The sequence below is a fragment of the Colobus angolensis genome, unplaced genomic scaffold (genome assembly GCF_000951035.1).
Source record: "Colobus angolensis palliatus isolate OR3802 unplaced genomic scaffold, Cang.pa_1.0 Scaffold278, whole genome shotgun sequence".
Lineage (NCBI taxonomy): Eukaryota > Metazoa > Chordata > Mammalia > Primates > Cercopithecidae > Colobus > Colobus angolensis.
In genome coordinates, this window is record NW_012116021.1 from 1,486,914 (window position 1) to 1,502,938 (window position 16,025).

General features: G+C 43.9%; 1 protein-coding gene across 2 annotated transcripts in view; it reads right to left on the reverse strand.

The window, feature by feature from the left end:
* Positions 1-16,025, reverse strand: part of ABHD2 (abhydrolase domain containing 2) — a 113,186-nt gene that overhangs the window by 17,312 nt on the left and 79,849 nt on the right. For both annotated transcript variants that reach the window (XM_011948319.1, XM_011948320.1), the window contains one exon: positions 5,181-5,364. In XM_011948319.1, the coding sequence (XP_011803709.1) occupies positions 5,181-5,364 (184 nt within the window). The remainder of the gene's footprint in view (positions 1-5,180; positions 5,365-16,025) is intronic.

A 16,025-nucleotide genomic window follows, 5' to 3' on the forward strand; every position in this document is an offset into this window, starting at 1 on the left:
AGATGGAGTCTCGCTCTGTCGCCCAGGCTGGAATGCAGTGGTGTGATCTCAGCTACAGGTGACCGCCACCACGCTCGGCTAATTTTTTGTACTTTTCAGTAGAGACGGGGTTTCACCATGTTAGCCAGGATGGTCTCGATCTCCTGACCTCGTGATCTGCCCGCCTTGGCCTCCCTAAATGCTGGGATTACAGACGTAAGCCATGGCGCCTGGCCCTTCCCTACTTTTAATGTATACATTGTGTCATGTTATACATTTTTTCTTGATTTTTTAAAATAAAAGCTGCCTTGTTCCCCACTGAGTTAGTATATTATTAATTTATTTAACTATGTCCCTACTGGACATGTGGATTATTTCTAACTTGGGCACTATAAGTAATCTTGCGGTGGGGGCAAAACCAGGACCAGCCCAGCCCCCAGAGAGAGGAAGAGGGCACGATCCTAGGCAAGCTGGCCAAGCCCAGGACAGGGCTCCTGCCTTGAACAGCTGGGCCTCTGGGAGGAGGGATGGTGGAGCCTCTGGACCCAAAAGACCCAGCCAGAAGGTTCTGGGCTGTTAGCAGGTTGCCCTTCAGGGGCAGAGTCAATCTGTAGAGAGGTCATCATCTCCAGCTAGTTCAGCTTGAGAGTGTGAGCAGAAGAAAACCATGTTTGTACCACACAAGGGAGTGGGCCAAGAGTCTTTGGTACCTGCCAGGCTAGGCTTTGTTAGTTCCACTGGGGTGGAAGGATGGAGCAGAAAGATGGACTTCAGACTAGGGTAGGGAATGGTCACCTACCAAGCCCCCTTCTTCCTTATCAGAATCTTTTCCCTTTTACAGGATGTACTTTTACAGGAATGAGTTAGAGTCAAAGAGTATTTATATGGCTTCTCATTATTCTGATTAAAAAAAATAACAACAAAAAAACCAAAAAGCCCCAAGGCACTAAGGGCAACCATGTGGTCAGGTCGACATCACAACCCAGTGGTGGACAAGCTGAGCTGTTTCCCAGGTTGAAGTTTGTCCACAGAGTCTCATTTAAACGCTGCAGTTTTCCCCCCTCTGTTTGGATGTGATTCAAAGTTACTGATGGCACAAAGTTACTGTATTTTATAGCTCTTCAACTATAAAATCAAATTTTAGGAAAGTCCCAGTCTCTGGGGGAACTTTACAAATGATAACATTTGCTTTTGTCATAAACTCATTTCTAGCCTGGAATTTGCCCATCAAAAGCAAGAGACAATAACCCTACCATCTGGCAGGAAAAATGGTACCCGCCTCTGCCCCATGGCGGGAAGGCCTTGCTCAAAGAATGCTAGGATGTTCAGGTGGCCAGGTCTTAGTGATGCTAACACATTCACTTAGCCAGGAGTATAATGTGCCTTTAAGGAGATTTGAAACACTCCTCTGATAATTTCTCTACTGTCCTATAAGGCAGCGGTCCTGGGGACCGGCTTTTTGGAAGACAATTTGTCCACAGACCTGGGAAGGCAGGGGGCAGGGGGATAGCTTCAGGATGATTCAAGCACATTACATTTATAATGTACTTTTTTCCCTGTTATTATTACATTATAATACAGAATGAAATAATTATACAATTCACCATAACATAGAATCAGTGAGATCCCTGAGCTTATTTTCCTGCAACTAGACAGTCCCATCTGAGGGTGATGGGAGACAGTGACAGATTATCAGACATTAGATTCTCATAAGGAGCGTGCAAACTAGATCCCTCACATGCGCAGTTCACAATAAGGTTCATCCTCCTATAAGAATCTAATGCCACTGCTGATCTGACAGGAGGCGGAGCTCAGGCAGTAATGTGATCAATGGGGAGCAGCAGTAAATACAGATGAAACTAAATACAGATGAAGGTTCACCCACCACTGCCCTACTGCTTCGCCCACCGTGACCCGCCCACCGCTCACTTCCTGCCGTGTGGCCTGTTTCCTAATAGCAGTTGGGACTCCTGCTGTAAGGAGCTTCTGCCCCTGGCCTGGGCCCTGTGCTCCTGTCCTCCTCACCCTCACCTCCTTCAGAAATCCCTCCTCATGGACCCCCCACTTGACTGAGGACCTCCTTAGCACCCATACGTCTAACGTGTAATATGTTAGTAACACGTATTTGTTGCTTTGTGGCTTTGTAAATATCACTCTGTTGTCTTAAGTACTGTGAGGTCCTCATATACAGACTATCCTTTACACCCAAACTGCAATGAAATAATTTTATTTTAGTTTTATCATTATTGCTCAATTCTGCAACATAGGATTGTTGAGGGTTTCCTTAGGAAAGAATAATTTATTTTACCTGAAACCAGACCAGAAATGCTTCCCTCCCCATTTTCTTTACGCTCCATGAGGGCAGGGAATTAGTCAGCCTTGTTCAGGGCTATGTCCCTATTACCTAGGAGGATGTCTCACCACACAGAGTTCCTAGGCAGGTTGGCAGCTATTTATGCTGAGGGAACATGTTAAAGTCTGCTGGATACCAGGTGATTTCAGGGCATTTGTGTCCCTCCTTCAGTGGTTCAGCACATGGTAAAAGGTGAGCTAGTTTAGCAGCAACTAGACTTTGCTAACTACAGCAAGCAGGTGGCTGGCTTCTCTCTAAGCCTTCAACTGGCTCTGGCTAGACGGGAGGTGAGCTACGGGAAGAGAAGCCAGAGGGAGGGGTTCACTGAGGAAGCGGGTCTCCAGACTCAGCTAGGAGAGATTTACCAGATGCATGAACTCTCGTGTGGCCCCTGCAGAGGCAGACGGGCCTCCCCAGCTCCACCTTGGTGTGACGGGAAAGCACTTACGCAGCTGCCACCATTCCAGTGCTGAAAGGTGCATCGCCCTCAAGCCTTGGCAGGAAAAAAAAGGTTATACTGGTTTAAAGAAAGGAACTGTGCTCCATTTATTCCACAGATCTGGTTTAAATGTTGAGGGCACCTGAGCCTTGCACCAGCACACACAGGACAACGGTGTCTCTCTGACCTGATGCCAGTACCCATATGCAGGACCACATGATCTTAGCCTGGACAAGTTAGTTGTCTATGCTCCAGAGAATAAAGTTGCAACTTGCTCCTTATTGCATGAGGTTGGTGTACCAATAGTTAGTTATGTGTATGAAGCCCTCTGAGGTCTCAAGGAAGAGGCTGTGTAGGCTATGTCTGCAAAATTTATAGCACCTCACAGATTTTAGTTTCCTAGTTTCTTGAGCCTTCTTTGCCTTAGTTCAAACACCTTAGTCTGCTGCGTCAATCATGTGCTCTTGCTGACAGCAGATGGCGCTACTGCAGCAAAATGAGATGAAGCGATTGTCATTTTAAGATTTTGTGCACTGAAGAAAAAGAAAACAAAACAAATGTCCTAGCTCTGCTCCTGGATCCTGGGGTAGGCCCCTTGCTCATGTCTTTCTTATCCCAGTGACTGGGCCCGATAGGACTTTGGTTAATTCTGGTTGAATGTGGCTATGAGCTGGGAGTTGGATATTTCTAGTCACACCAAGATAAAGACACATGTCCTCTCAGCTGACTCCCCAGTGTCCAGAGGAGTGAAGAAAAAGATTCCTGGTAGGAGGATGGGGGACTAGCCTGGTCCTGGAATGGGAGAGCTGGAGAGACCACTGAGATCATTAACCCCAGGGACTGCTAAACATGGCTAAACATCAAAAGTCACCTATGAAATGTATCCAAAATGCAGATTTCTGAGGTCCCATGCCTCCAACTTCATGAATCAAAATCTCCAAGGGTGGGGTCCAAGAAACAGAATTTCTTTCTAACATGATCCTCCAAGTGATTCCTTATGAAGTGAGGCAGTCACTAGTTCATTGGACCAGTCTTTGTGACCCGCTGATCAAACCTACCTCCTTCATTTTACAGTGAATGATGATGATGACAATAATGAAAATGAACAGTGGCTTATGTCCTGTGTGCTGGGCACTGTTCTAAGCACTTCATATGCATCAACTCATCTGACTTTCAGTGGTGCTATGAGGTAGGTACTGCTTATTATCATCATCCCCATATTGCCGGCAAGGAAAAACAGAACCCAGACCTTAGCCCTGGGACTCAGGAAGGGTTTCATCAGAGATGTTTCTCATGTCTATTGTGGGTACATTTAGATCATCTTTTTCAGCCAGCTTTAAGCCTCATAGAGAGAGGCTGAATCCTGGGCCCATATGTACCTTTTGGGTGTGCTGGCTTTAAATTCCAGTAATATGTATTTTTAGAAATAATATAGATAGCCTCTATCCATCAGAAAGTAACAAGGTATGTTTAAACTGCAGCATGAGATATACAGGTGGGGCAAAAAGAAAAGATTCTTTGAATAACGATAAGGACTGTTTGGCATTAGACTGGATCAATAGGGAGGTGTTTTTAAACTTTCCCGTGTGTTTCAAATTTTTTCAGGAGATTTTTAATAACTGGTTATACTCATTTGTAATACAAAAGACACCATGAAGAGTACAGAAAAAAATATGAATGTATTTGAAGAGCCTAGAGAGATGTGTGTGTATAGTGTGTGTGTGTGTGTGTGTGAACATGTGAGTGTGGTGACTCGAGAGAGACCTGGGACACCAGTGATCTTGAGGGGAATCAGGGCAGATGACCACGCCCTCCTAGGACTCATCCTGTGGGGTATCTACTGGCAAGAGACTAAGGGGTGGGAGAAAGCTTGACCCAGTAGATTAACTACTTTGTGATGATGCCTGGGATGCCTAAGAGAGATAAATACTTAAAGGTAAGGACACTGATAAAATGATTTCTACAGATCCCTTCCAGATGCCATCTGAGACTCAGCTCTTGCAGGAAGGAGGGATCTGGGATCCTAATGCCCAGCTTTCAGATCCCAGCTTGCCAGTCTCCTGTGCTCTTTCATTAACCCATGTTTCTATAAAAACTCCTGAAGCCTGAACAAATTAAGTCACCTGACAGAGATTCCCTAGGGAGACAGCAACTATCAAAGGGTGTTTTGACTTCTCCAATTACAGATCTGATCCCAAAATGCAGCTGCATATCCCAGGCTTAAGGGGTCTGATGGGACAACTCCAATGTATGATACGTAAACAAAACAAGGTGAGTCCAAGACTCAGAAACTTCTACTCAGTTGGCCACACTGTTCCCCGGTCTTCGCAGAACAGTGTGTTGTGCATTGGGGCATCTCCATAAATAAGGGCTAACTGAAGGTCCTGATGGAAGGCAGAGATGACTCACCTCAGTGCACTGTACCCCTGGCACACACTGACGCAGCACAGGACCTTCTCTTGGTTTGCCTGAGTCTCCCCCAAGTATTTGCACACGATGTTACCACCCAGGCTGAAGCCCACGACGACCAGCTGGGTCAGGGGATATGTCTTCTTGATGTAGTTCACCATGGCTCCAAATTCCCACGTGCAGCCTGTGGGCAAAAGGGTGAGATTGCTCAATCATTTCAGGTGCATTGTATATGGAGAAAATGCAAGCTGGAACGTTACTAAATGGGTGCCAGTACACTAAAAGAGAGAGAGATATGTATATATACGTGTGTGTGTGTGTGTGTGTGTGTGGATGTGTGTGGAGAGAGGGACAGACAGACACTGCTCTTTGGCTATCCAGAGAGATGTTCCCAGATGCCCCTTGGGATAAGAGGAAACAGGGCCTCAGCAGTGCCCGAGTGGAGGTACCATGTATCAAATGTACAATGCTTCTTCAAAGGTAGGTCACAAGAACCCTGTCTAGATGCTCATGAATATCAAAGCAGATTTCAGGGTGTGCATGAGCACATATGCTCACACACAGACCTAAATAAAAGCTAGGCCTGCCTGGGCAAAATGGCGAGACCCTATCTCTACACACTACAGGTGTGTCCCTGTAGTCCCTGCTACTTAGGAGGCTGAGGCAAGAGGCTCCCTTGAGTCGGGGAGGCAGAGGCTACAGTGAGCCAAGATCACATCACTGCATTCCAGCCTGGGTGACAGAGTGAGACCGTTTCAAAAAAATAAAATAAAATAAAATAAAATAAGGTAGGTAAATAAATAAATAAATAAATGCAAGAGCAAAATCCTTTAAGATTAGCATCCTAGGCTACAAATTGGAATGCTATACCCATGTGTTTGATGATGATTCATGGTGTTAAGAAAAGTAGCAAGTGGATGTTATTTACAGGATCTTCTTGACAGACTTGGAAAGGAGAGGAAAGAGAAACTTCAGTCCAGAGGGACTGCCAGGATGCTCTGTAGGATTAGGGTAAAACGTTCTTGGTGACGTAGGGACAGGGTGTCAAGGGAGGCAGGCTCATTCAAAAATACACAGAGGAGACCTCTGAACAGAGAGGGTGTTTGGGCCTTGTTTGCCCAGGAGGTATGATCTCAGCTGGTGTCCCTTTGGGAAGTTATTAAAGCCATGTTATGTCTCAGCAGCTTTGCTAAGAGGAGGAGGTGAATGGCCATATTACAAGTGAAGAGATTCATCACATCCTTCTAAGGCCCAACCCCAAACTCTTTAGGGAGCCAATTTAAAATCTAACAGGGAAAGTTAGGGATATCTACACAAAGCATATACAAAATACACTGGCATGAGAAGAGTATGGATTTACAATGGAAACAGGAGTTGTTGACTTTGGCACCAGCTCAGAGGTTTTGGCATTCTTAATAGAGTTGAACAGAGCTCCTTCCCTAGTCATCAAGCTATGGGGGAAACCATCTTTTGAGCCTGGGGTAAACACCCCTTATATCTGTCTTTCTTTTGTAGTAGGATGTAGCCTAAGCCACGCCGGCACAACCCCATGCAGTTCTTAAGCTGCAGGTGTTAGAAATGAGCATTCCCGGGCCTAAACTCCAGAGAAGCTGATTCTGTTAGAAGGGGGCCAAGCCCAGGAATCTACACCAAATTTGTTTTTGAGTAGGTAATTCATGCCCATGGTAGAAAATTCAAATGCTGTAAAAGATGGAGTGAAAGGTACGTTTCCTATATTCTTTTTTAAAAATATCGATGGTAACATACACATTGTTTGGTGCCTCATTTTTTCCCTTTACAATATGTCTTGCAATGTTATGCATCAATACACTTGAAACTGCCCTATTCTTTTTTATTTTTAATGGAGTATAACATACATACAGGAAAATGCACAATCCATGAAGTTTTACACATTTACACCCACATAAGCATAGCCCAGATGAAGACGCAGAATATTTCTGACACCCCTGGAGGCCTCCTCATGCCTCCTCCCAGACAATATCCCCTATACTTTTGACTAATAATCATGATCTGGAAGTGCTGGAGGCTTAGAAGGAGCTTAAGCAAAAAATGCTTAAAACTAAGGGGAAAACCGGGCCAAGAGCTACTTCCTCCCAAACAGCAGGACCCAGGCACCACCTCTGAGAAGGCAGCCCGTCTCCCTCCCCAGTGAGATAGCAGAGGATCAAGTTGCCTATTTTTCTCCCTCTCACACTCAGCAGAGGCTGGGGCAGTTTGCAGGCCTTCAATAAAGAGTTGCTGAATTGAGTGGATTCTGATGACAAGGCCTCTGAATGGGCCCTGAGGACAGGGAAGGAACAAACAGTGGTCCGGAGGGAACCCTGAACTCTTAACTTTGGAATGTGCAATGCCAGACTGTTGTCCCCACCGAAGTCAGATTCATTCAAGTGTCTTTTTGTTTGTTTGTTTGTTTTTGAGACAAAGTCTCACTCTGTCACCCAGGCTGGAGTGCAGTGGCACAATCTCAGCTCACTACAACCTCTGCCTCCGGGGTTCAAACAATCTGCCTGCCTTAGCCCCCCGAGTAGCTTGGGTTACAGCCGTGTGCCACCATGTCTGGCTAATTTTTGTATTTTTAGTAGAGACAGGGTTTTGTCTTGTTGGCCAGGCTGGTCTTGAACTCCTGATCTCAGGTGATCTGCTGCCTTGGTCTCCCAAAGTGCTGGGATTACAGGCTTGAGCCACCGCGTTCAGCCAAGTTTCTCTTTTTAAGAAGGTAGCAATGGAAGGAATATTATGCCTCCAGGGAATGCTGGATTTCAAAATGAAGCTGTGATGTAAAAAAGGGGATGTGCAAACTAACAGCCGAGATCACAATGAGCAATTAGCTGATATCAGCTTCTACACCATGCAACAAATAAAAAATTCAGAAATCCCATTGGAGACATTGTTCACCTCCCTTGGGCCGTAGCAGGTGCTGAAAACTGAGCCTTAAAGGAGCAGCCTGGCCTCATGGCTAAGTGAAAAGGCTCTGTAGCCAGACTGCTTGGGCCTACCACTGAGTAGCCCCAAATGTTCCCAACTTCTCTTTGATGACAAGTAACCCCTATATACAGGGAAAATTTACAGCTTCCAGGCACCTTCCTGGAGGCTTAGAACCCGCAGGAACAGGATGAGGCCTGGGAATGGGAACTTTCAACAAACAGCCCAGACAATTTTTATAAGGAGGAAACTGCAAAATATTGTTACCGTGGGTAAGTTACCAAACTCTCCTAGGTCTGTTTCATCATCTGTAAAATGGAGGTAATAATAGTAAAGACTTCGTAGAGTTGTCTAGAGATCCGAATAAAGTGATATACATAAACAGCTTAAATCAGGGTCCAGAGCATAATAAGCATTCAATGTTAACGGCTATAACTTACTCTGATTATTTTTTCTTTTAAAAAAATGTAAGTGTACCCATGTTTATAGTAGCATTATTCACAAGAACCAAAAAGTGGAGCCAACCCAAGTGTGCCTTAAGTGCAATGTGGTACATGTGTACAATGCAATATTATTCAGCTTTAAAAGGGAAGGACATCCTGTCACATGCTACAGCATGGAAGAACCTTGAGGACATTATGCTAAGTGAAGTAAACCACTCACAAAAGGACAAATACTGTAGGATCCTACTTATGTGACATACCTGGACTAATCAAATTTATAGATGGAAAATAGAATGGTGGTTGCCAGAGGCTAGGGAGAGGGGATAGGGAGTTATTGTTTAATGGGTATAGTTTTAGTTTTGCAAGATGAAAAAATTCTGGAAATTGGCTGCAAAACAATATACTTAACACTACTGAACTGTAAACTTAAAAATGGTTAGAATGAAATATTGTTATGTACATTTTATCACAATTTTTAAAATATTTAAACAAGAATGTAGCTTAGCTAAAATTTAGGGTTTTTTCTAAAGTAGTGTTCTTCAACCTGATTGTACATTAGAATCACCTGGGGATTTTTTTTAAAAGCAGGAAAAATATTTATTATAGGGTATTAAACGGCCTACTGAATCGAGAGAGTTAAAGAAATAGCCTCAAAGCCAAACACCTGGGGAGCTTCTAAAACAACCATACTAATGCCTGGGTCTTCCCCAGCTTAATTAAATCAGAATGTCTGGGGGTGGGATCTGGCCATGGGTGTTCTTCTACAAGATCCTCAGGTGCAATCTCTGTGGCTGTGGAGCACTGCTCTAAGGAACAAGGCTCTCTCCATCTCAGACCAATATGAGAAAGCATTTTTTTGAAGCACTCTCTCATCTGTCTCTGGGCCATCCCTTTTCAGAACTCCCTTTCCTTTCTACTTGCAGTAAACAACCTTCACAGATGGGGGCGCTGCTTAGCTTTTCGGAAGCTTAGCCTGGTAGCAGTTTTCCAAACATTTCCTCAAAGCAAGGTTTCCACAGGTAGCACATCCCTGTTCAACACAATCAGGTGCTTCCTGTAGATCCACTAATACCTAACAAAAACAAAATTTAAATCCTTCTAAATATATATAATTGCTTTCTGGTAATCTTTCTTGTAAAGAGTGAATTGGAAAAGCTGCACTGAGGTTATATATTACTGCAAGAATGACGTTCTAGCTCAGTGGTTCTCAAAGTGTGGCCCCAAGCAAGTAGCATCAGCATTGCCTGGGAACTGGTTCAAATGCACATTCCAAGCCCACTGAATCAAAAACTCAAGCGGGTGATGCCTAAACAGAGGGCTTGCTAAAATGAGCTTGCAGGACCTCACCTCCAGAGATTCTGATTCCACTGGTCTGGGTGGGCTGAAAATATGCATTTCTAACAAGTTATCAGGTGATGCTGATGTTGGTCCAGAGACCACACTTTGAGAACCATTGTCCTAGTCGACAGAAAAGCTGAATGAAATCTTTAATTTTCTGCCTTTTTTTTTTTTATTTGGAGACAGAGTTTTGCTCTTGTTGCCCAGGCTGGAGTGCAATGGCACAATCTCAGCTCACTGCAACCTCTGCCTCTTGGGTTCAAGTGATTCTCCTGCCTCAGTCTCCGGTGGAGCTGGGATTACAAGTGCCCACCACCATGCTGGGCTAATTTTTGTATTCTTAGTAGAGACAGGGTTTCACCAGGTTGGCCAGGCTGGTCTAAAACTCCTGACCTCATGATCCACCCACCTCAGCCTCCCAAAGTGCTGGGATTACAGGCGAGAGCCACTGCGCCCAGCCTCTTTTGTCTTTTAAAAGTGCAGCTTGAAAAGATGCTTCATGTCACTCATTGTTAAATAAATGTAAGTTAAAATGATACTTAGAAATCATTTTCCATTGCCCACATCAGAAAAGATGAAGTCTGCCAATACCCAGGACTGGAAGGAGTATGGGTAACAGGACCTCTGGTCCATCCACTGATGAGGGAGTACACATTGCTATAGGCCTTGGAAGGCAATGTGGTAACGTCTGTTAATGTTTTTTAAAGCACAAACCTTTGGTCTAGTAATTCTGCCTGTGGGGACTTTATACTGCATATGTATGTAAATAAGTACATGCAAGAATGTTCACTGCAGCATTTTGCTATTTGTAGCAGCAAAGGTTTGGAAACAACCTAATTTCCATTAGTAGAGGAGTGGTTAAATGAAGCACTACACTGCTGTGAAAAAGGATGAATCTGGCCAGGCACGGTGGCTCATGCTTGTAATCCCAGCACTTTGGAAGGCTGAGGCGGGTGGATCATTTGAGGTCAGGAGTTCAAGACCAGCCAGGCCAACATGGTGAAAACCTGTCTCTACTAAAAATACAAAAATTATCCAGGCAGTGGTGACATGCGCCTGTAGTCCCAGCTACTTGGGAGGCTGGGGCGGGAGAATCACTTGAGCCTGGGAAGCGGAGGTTGCAGTGAGCCAAGATCACGCCACTGCACTCCAGTGTGGGTGACAGAGTGAGAACCCATCTCCAAAAAAAAAAAGAATGAATCTGATCTGACATGGAATGGCTCTGAGCCATCTTAAGGGACAAAAACAAAGGGCAAAACAGTGGGGCTAGCACCCTCTCCTGTGTTTGCTTGGGCTTTAAGGGATTACACACACACATATCTGATTGAATATTCACTGGAAAATTGTAGCAGACATTGATTTCCTGGGAAGGAAAACTGGGGGTCTAGGGTAGGAAAGAGATCTAATTTCACTCATTGTATGTAGCCTTTGGCACAGTTTAACTGTTTTTCTCATGTGTATTCATTTCTTTTATTTATTTATTTATTTTTTTGAGACGGAGTCTCGCTCTGTCACCCAGGCTGGAGTGCAGTGGCCGGATCTCAGCTCACTGCAAGCTCCACCTCCCAGGTTCACGCCATTCTCCTGCCTCAGCCTCCCGAGTAGCTGGGACTACAGACGCCCGCCACCTCGCCCGGCTAGTTTTTTGTATTTTTAGTAGAGACGGGGTTTCACCATGTTAGCCAGGATGGTCTCGATCTCCTGACCTCGTGATCCGCCCGTCTCGGCCTCCCAAAGTGCTGGGATTACAGGCTTGAGCCACCGCGCCCGGCCTTCATTTCTTTTAAAATATGAATCTAACCAGTTTTAAAATCTAGCAAAAAAATAAGGAGAAAAAAAGATGTTTAAATTTCCTTAGGCCAGTTTCGACTATGCTAAAGACACCCAACATATCACTCATGTTGGAGCAATGGTTTGTGCTGGGGACATTATTTGCCTGCATAAGAAATAGTACTGAGAAACATATTTTAAATTGTTACTAAGTATTTACTTCTCCACCACTTCCTAAGTTTTCTGCCTAATTTTTTCATCTCTTGGCTAATTATATCTTTATGTTTTGTTCTAACATTGAATGAGCCTCTATTAGATTATAAGCTCCATGAAGCAAAGATATTCTTGCTCTTGTTCACCACTGTATCTGTGAGGCCAGATACTTAGTGGGCACTCAATCAGCGTTACCTAAATGAATGGATGAAAGAACAGATGTACAATGTTCAGCCTCTCTGCTAGGAACTTAAACACAGACAAGGAAGCAGATTTGAAGACATGAAATGCCTTGTCCACCCTCACATAATGAGTAGGACCATGTCTACTCATGACCGTGTCTACTCTAAGTCCAATGCTGGACTGTGGACCATGTCAACCCCAAAGCCCAAGCCCCTTCCTTGCCTTATATCACAAATCTACTTAGGTAATAGTACTGCAGAGATTTTTGCTTCAATTATTAAACATCTTACTTCCCCCCCACCATTTGATTCCTTTTATTATTTTTATTCTTATTTTTTTGAGACAGGGTCTCGCTCTGTCTCCCTAGGCTGGAGTACAGTGGCATGATTATGGCTCACTGCAGCCTTGACCTCCCCAAGCTCAAGGCATCCTCCCACCTCAGCCTCTTGAGTAGCTGGTACTACAGGCACATGCCATGAAACCCAGCTAATTTCTGATTTTTTATAGAGATGGGGGAACTTGCCTGGGAAGTTCCACTATGTTGCCCAGGCTGGTCTCGAACTTCTGAGCTCAAGCAAACTACCCTCCTTGGCTTCCCTTCCCATAGTGCTGGGATTACAGGTGTGAGCCACTGCATCCAGCTTTGATTCCTTGTAGACCCATCTATCATTACTCAGGTTTGAAACTAATTATTTGAGACCTAGAGCAGATGTTCAGATGTCATTGGGACAGTTACAAAACTCAGATTTGCTATACTACTGAGGAGCAATTACAGCTAATTATGTAGGCACTTTGGCAGCCTCAATTTAATTAAATCCAAACACATTTGATTTGGATAAAGGGCCAGCCCTGCCTGATATCAGACATACTGTTGGACGTTCTGTGAAGAGATGCCACCTCTCCCATGCAAGGGAAGGGCAAAGACATGGTACCCAGCTCCAGGATCAGCCTTCTGGAAGGTCCTCCTGGGATCTCCCCTTATGTCAGTTATCAAACACCTTTAGTGCCTGGGAGCCTCTCCCTGGCCTGTTATTACTAACAGCTACATTAATCTGTTTTAAAATGAGGTTCTATGCATTTAATTCGTATGGGATTAGCACTAGGTAACTATATAATCTTGCACCTTTTTAAAGACAAGATGAAATCTGAAACACTAGCTGGGTCTTAGACAGATGAGAGTTACAGGGCCATTTTGGAAAGGCAACCTGCTGGGAACAGGAAAGACCCCTTACCTTTTTCTCAAGTCCCTACACCTAAAGAAAGACAAGGCAAAGGCTGCCTGAAAGCTACTATTTCAACAGCCACTTCCCCAAATGACACAAGCATGACTAAATAGGCTAAAATACAGGGACCCGAGACTTGGTGTTCCTTGTGGATGGAGAGTCTGAGTCATCTCTGTATGTTCCATGCCAGGCATGGGCCTGGCATCTGTGGGTGTGCCACAAAATGTCAGGTGGATAAGAAGGAAGTTTGAATCATTTGGAATGAAGGCATGCAGTACTGGCCAGCATGAGTATGCAGGGGACATGAAAGAGGTACTTGAATATCTTTCCCACTAAGTTTAGCCTAAGAGAAAAATATAGTTAGGCTAACAACATGGCTCGCTGACAGGTGGGCGGTTAGGGACCTAGCAGCCCCTGTCACTTCCATAGTAAAAGTATGTGAGTCATTTTTTAAAGTCAAAGGGAAACTATTGTAAAGCTGAGTCATCCAGGAATACAATAGCTGTAGAAATAAAGTTAGGGGCCCTCTGTGCTATCAAATTAGTTGACCTTGTCCTTATCTCCGAAACAAGGATTTTAAAAAATGAGTGTTTTCAGCTTTGTTTCCCCAGGTATAGGATGCCTAAAACTAAAACTGTCCTCTTATGGCTAAAGGTTTAAGTATTTAGATATCATCCTGAAAGTGCAGAACTCATCACTGCTTGGCCACTGTTCTGCTTTGGATATGACTCCCTGACGTACTTCCTGAAGCTTCTGGCCCCTGGCTCTCAGCCGACGATCCTGACAGGTGTTTTACTATGATGTCTGAGCTTCTGCAAACTCGCTACCTTCACTTTCACATTCTTCCTCTCCGTTCACCCATCTCTTCCTCCTCCCTTCCCATTGTGCCCTTCTGCCATTGTAAAACTCAGCTGTTTAACGTAGAGGCAACACAATTCGTAACTATGAATACAGTCCAAAATTGAGTCTACAGCAATGAAAATGGTAGACATGAGAAGCTTATCGAAACACCTATGTTTATGATCTAATAGAAGACTGTAAGATATTAAGCAGTAAAAACAAAATAGAAGTTCCTTAAAAATCACTGCCTGAAACTCTTACAGTGAGATGTCTTGGATTGTGGGTGATCTCTACAGCATGCTAAAGGTGGGTAACCCTATATCCTAGTCTCTCCAAGAGGGTACTGGAATTTGTTGTTCGGATGCAGTTATTAATAAAGTTATTAAAATCATTATAAAGTTATGAATAAAGTCCCTTTTTACTCTCAAAAGTGTCTCTATTGGAATGTGAAATTATATGGAGGAGGGCCTCCCTCCCTTCTAAGACTGAAGTCCTGTCCTCTAAGCAAGACCAAGTTTTCCGACCTTACCTTGAGGTTCCGAAAGATTGTTTGTATGTATGTTTGTTTGTTTTAAGTGATAGGGTCTCACTCTGTAGCTCAGGCTGTGCAGTGGCATGATCACAGCTCAGTGCAGCCTTGAACTCCTGGGCACAGTTTCTGGAGTAGCCGGGATTACAGACATAAGCCACCATGCCCAGCTAATTTATTTTTATTTTTTTGTAGAAATGAGGTCTCACTGTGATTAAAGGTGTGACCACTGTACCCAACCCAAGAGATAAATTTTGTTTGTTTTTGAGACAGGGTCTCACTCTGTCGCCCAGGCTGGAGTGCAGTGGCATGATCGCAGTTCACTGCAGCCTTAATCCAAAAGATAGTTTAAAAAACAAGAAAGTTCCTGTATTAAACCCAGTTGGACATTAAAGAGTTCCTCCTTCAAGCAAGAGAATACAATGCTGTGATTTCAGGTACTTCCTCACAGCTTGATGTCTAATGCCAGAGACTCAAGAGTTTAGAAATAAGGGCAGGGCCCACTTCTTCCCTGTTTAAACTCACAGGAAAAAGCAATTTAAATATTCAAGGCCATTTTCAATGCCAAATGCCCCAGCTTGGTGTTTTGGTGGGAGATGGGTGCTAAGTTCTTAGAAGGCTCATGATCCTAAGGGACTCAGTTACCTTTGGGGGGCCAAAGCCAGGTTATTTTTATTCCTTTCACTTGACATAGAAGACATGTTTTTAATCCTATTTTTGTCTCTCTCTCTCTCTTTAAATCAAGATCAAACTAATAAGATCCTTTGTTACTTGGCTCTTGATTTTCTGGTGATAAAACTTTCAAGATATGAAGGTATGATATGGAGGCCAGAATAACCACAAGCTGGAAAATTCTGGTTTTCAGTTTATTCTTTGGCTAGTGGATTTGATCTACCTCTACTTTGCTCTGAACATGAATAATAGACTGTTGGGATAAGGCACTTGGCCAAAGAGAGACAGAAGAAGCAGAATGCTTCCTGGATTCACTGGTCCCCTACAGAATCACTGACAAAAACATTCACATTCCAAACATTGTCTAGTTTAGCAAATCAATTACATCAATAAAGAGTAAGCCAACATGTCTACTGCTGCAGTGCTCCAATTATAATAAATTCACTTCAAGAAAATCTTCATGACTTCTTCTTCTTCCTTTATTTCCAAGTGTTATTGACCTCACCCAGGTGACAGGGTTGTTTACCTGGCCTGACTCAGTAGAGTACCCTATTTCTTTAAAAAAAATTTTTTTTTAGGGACGAGGACTTGCTATATTGGACATTAAAGAGTTCCTCCTTCAAGCAAGAGAATACAATGCTGTGATTTCAGGTACTTCCTCACAGCTTGATGTCTAATGCCAGAGACTCAA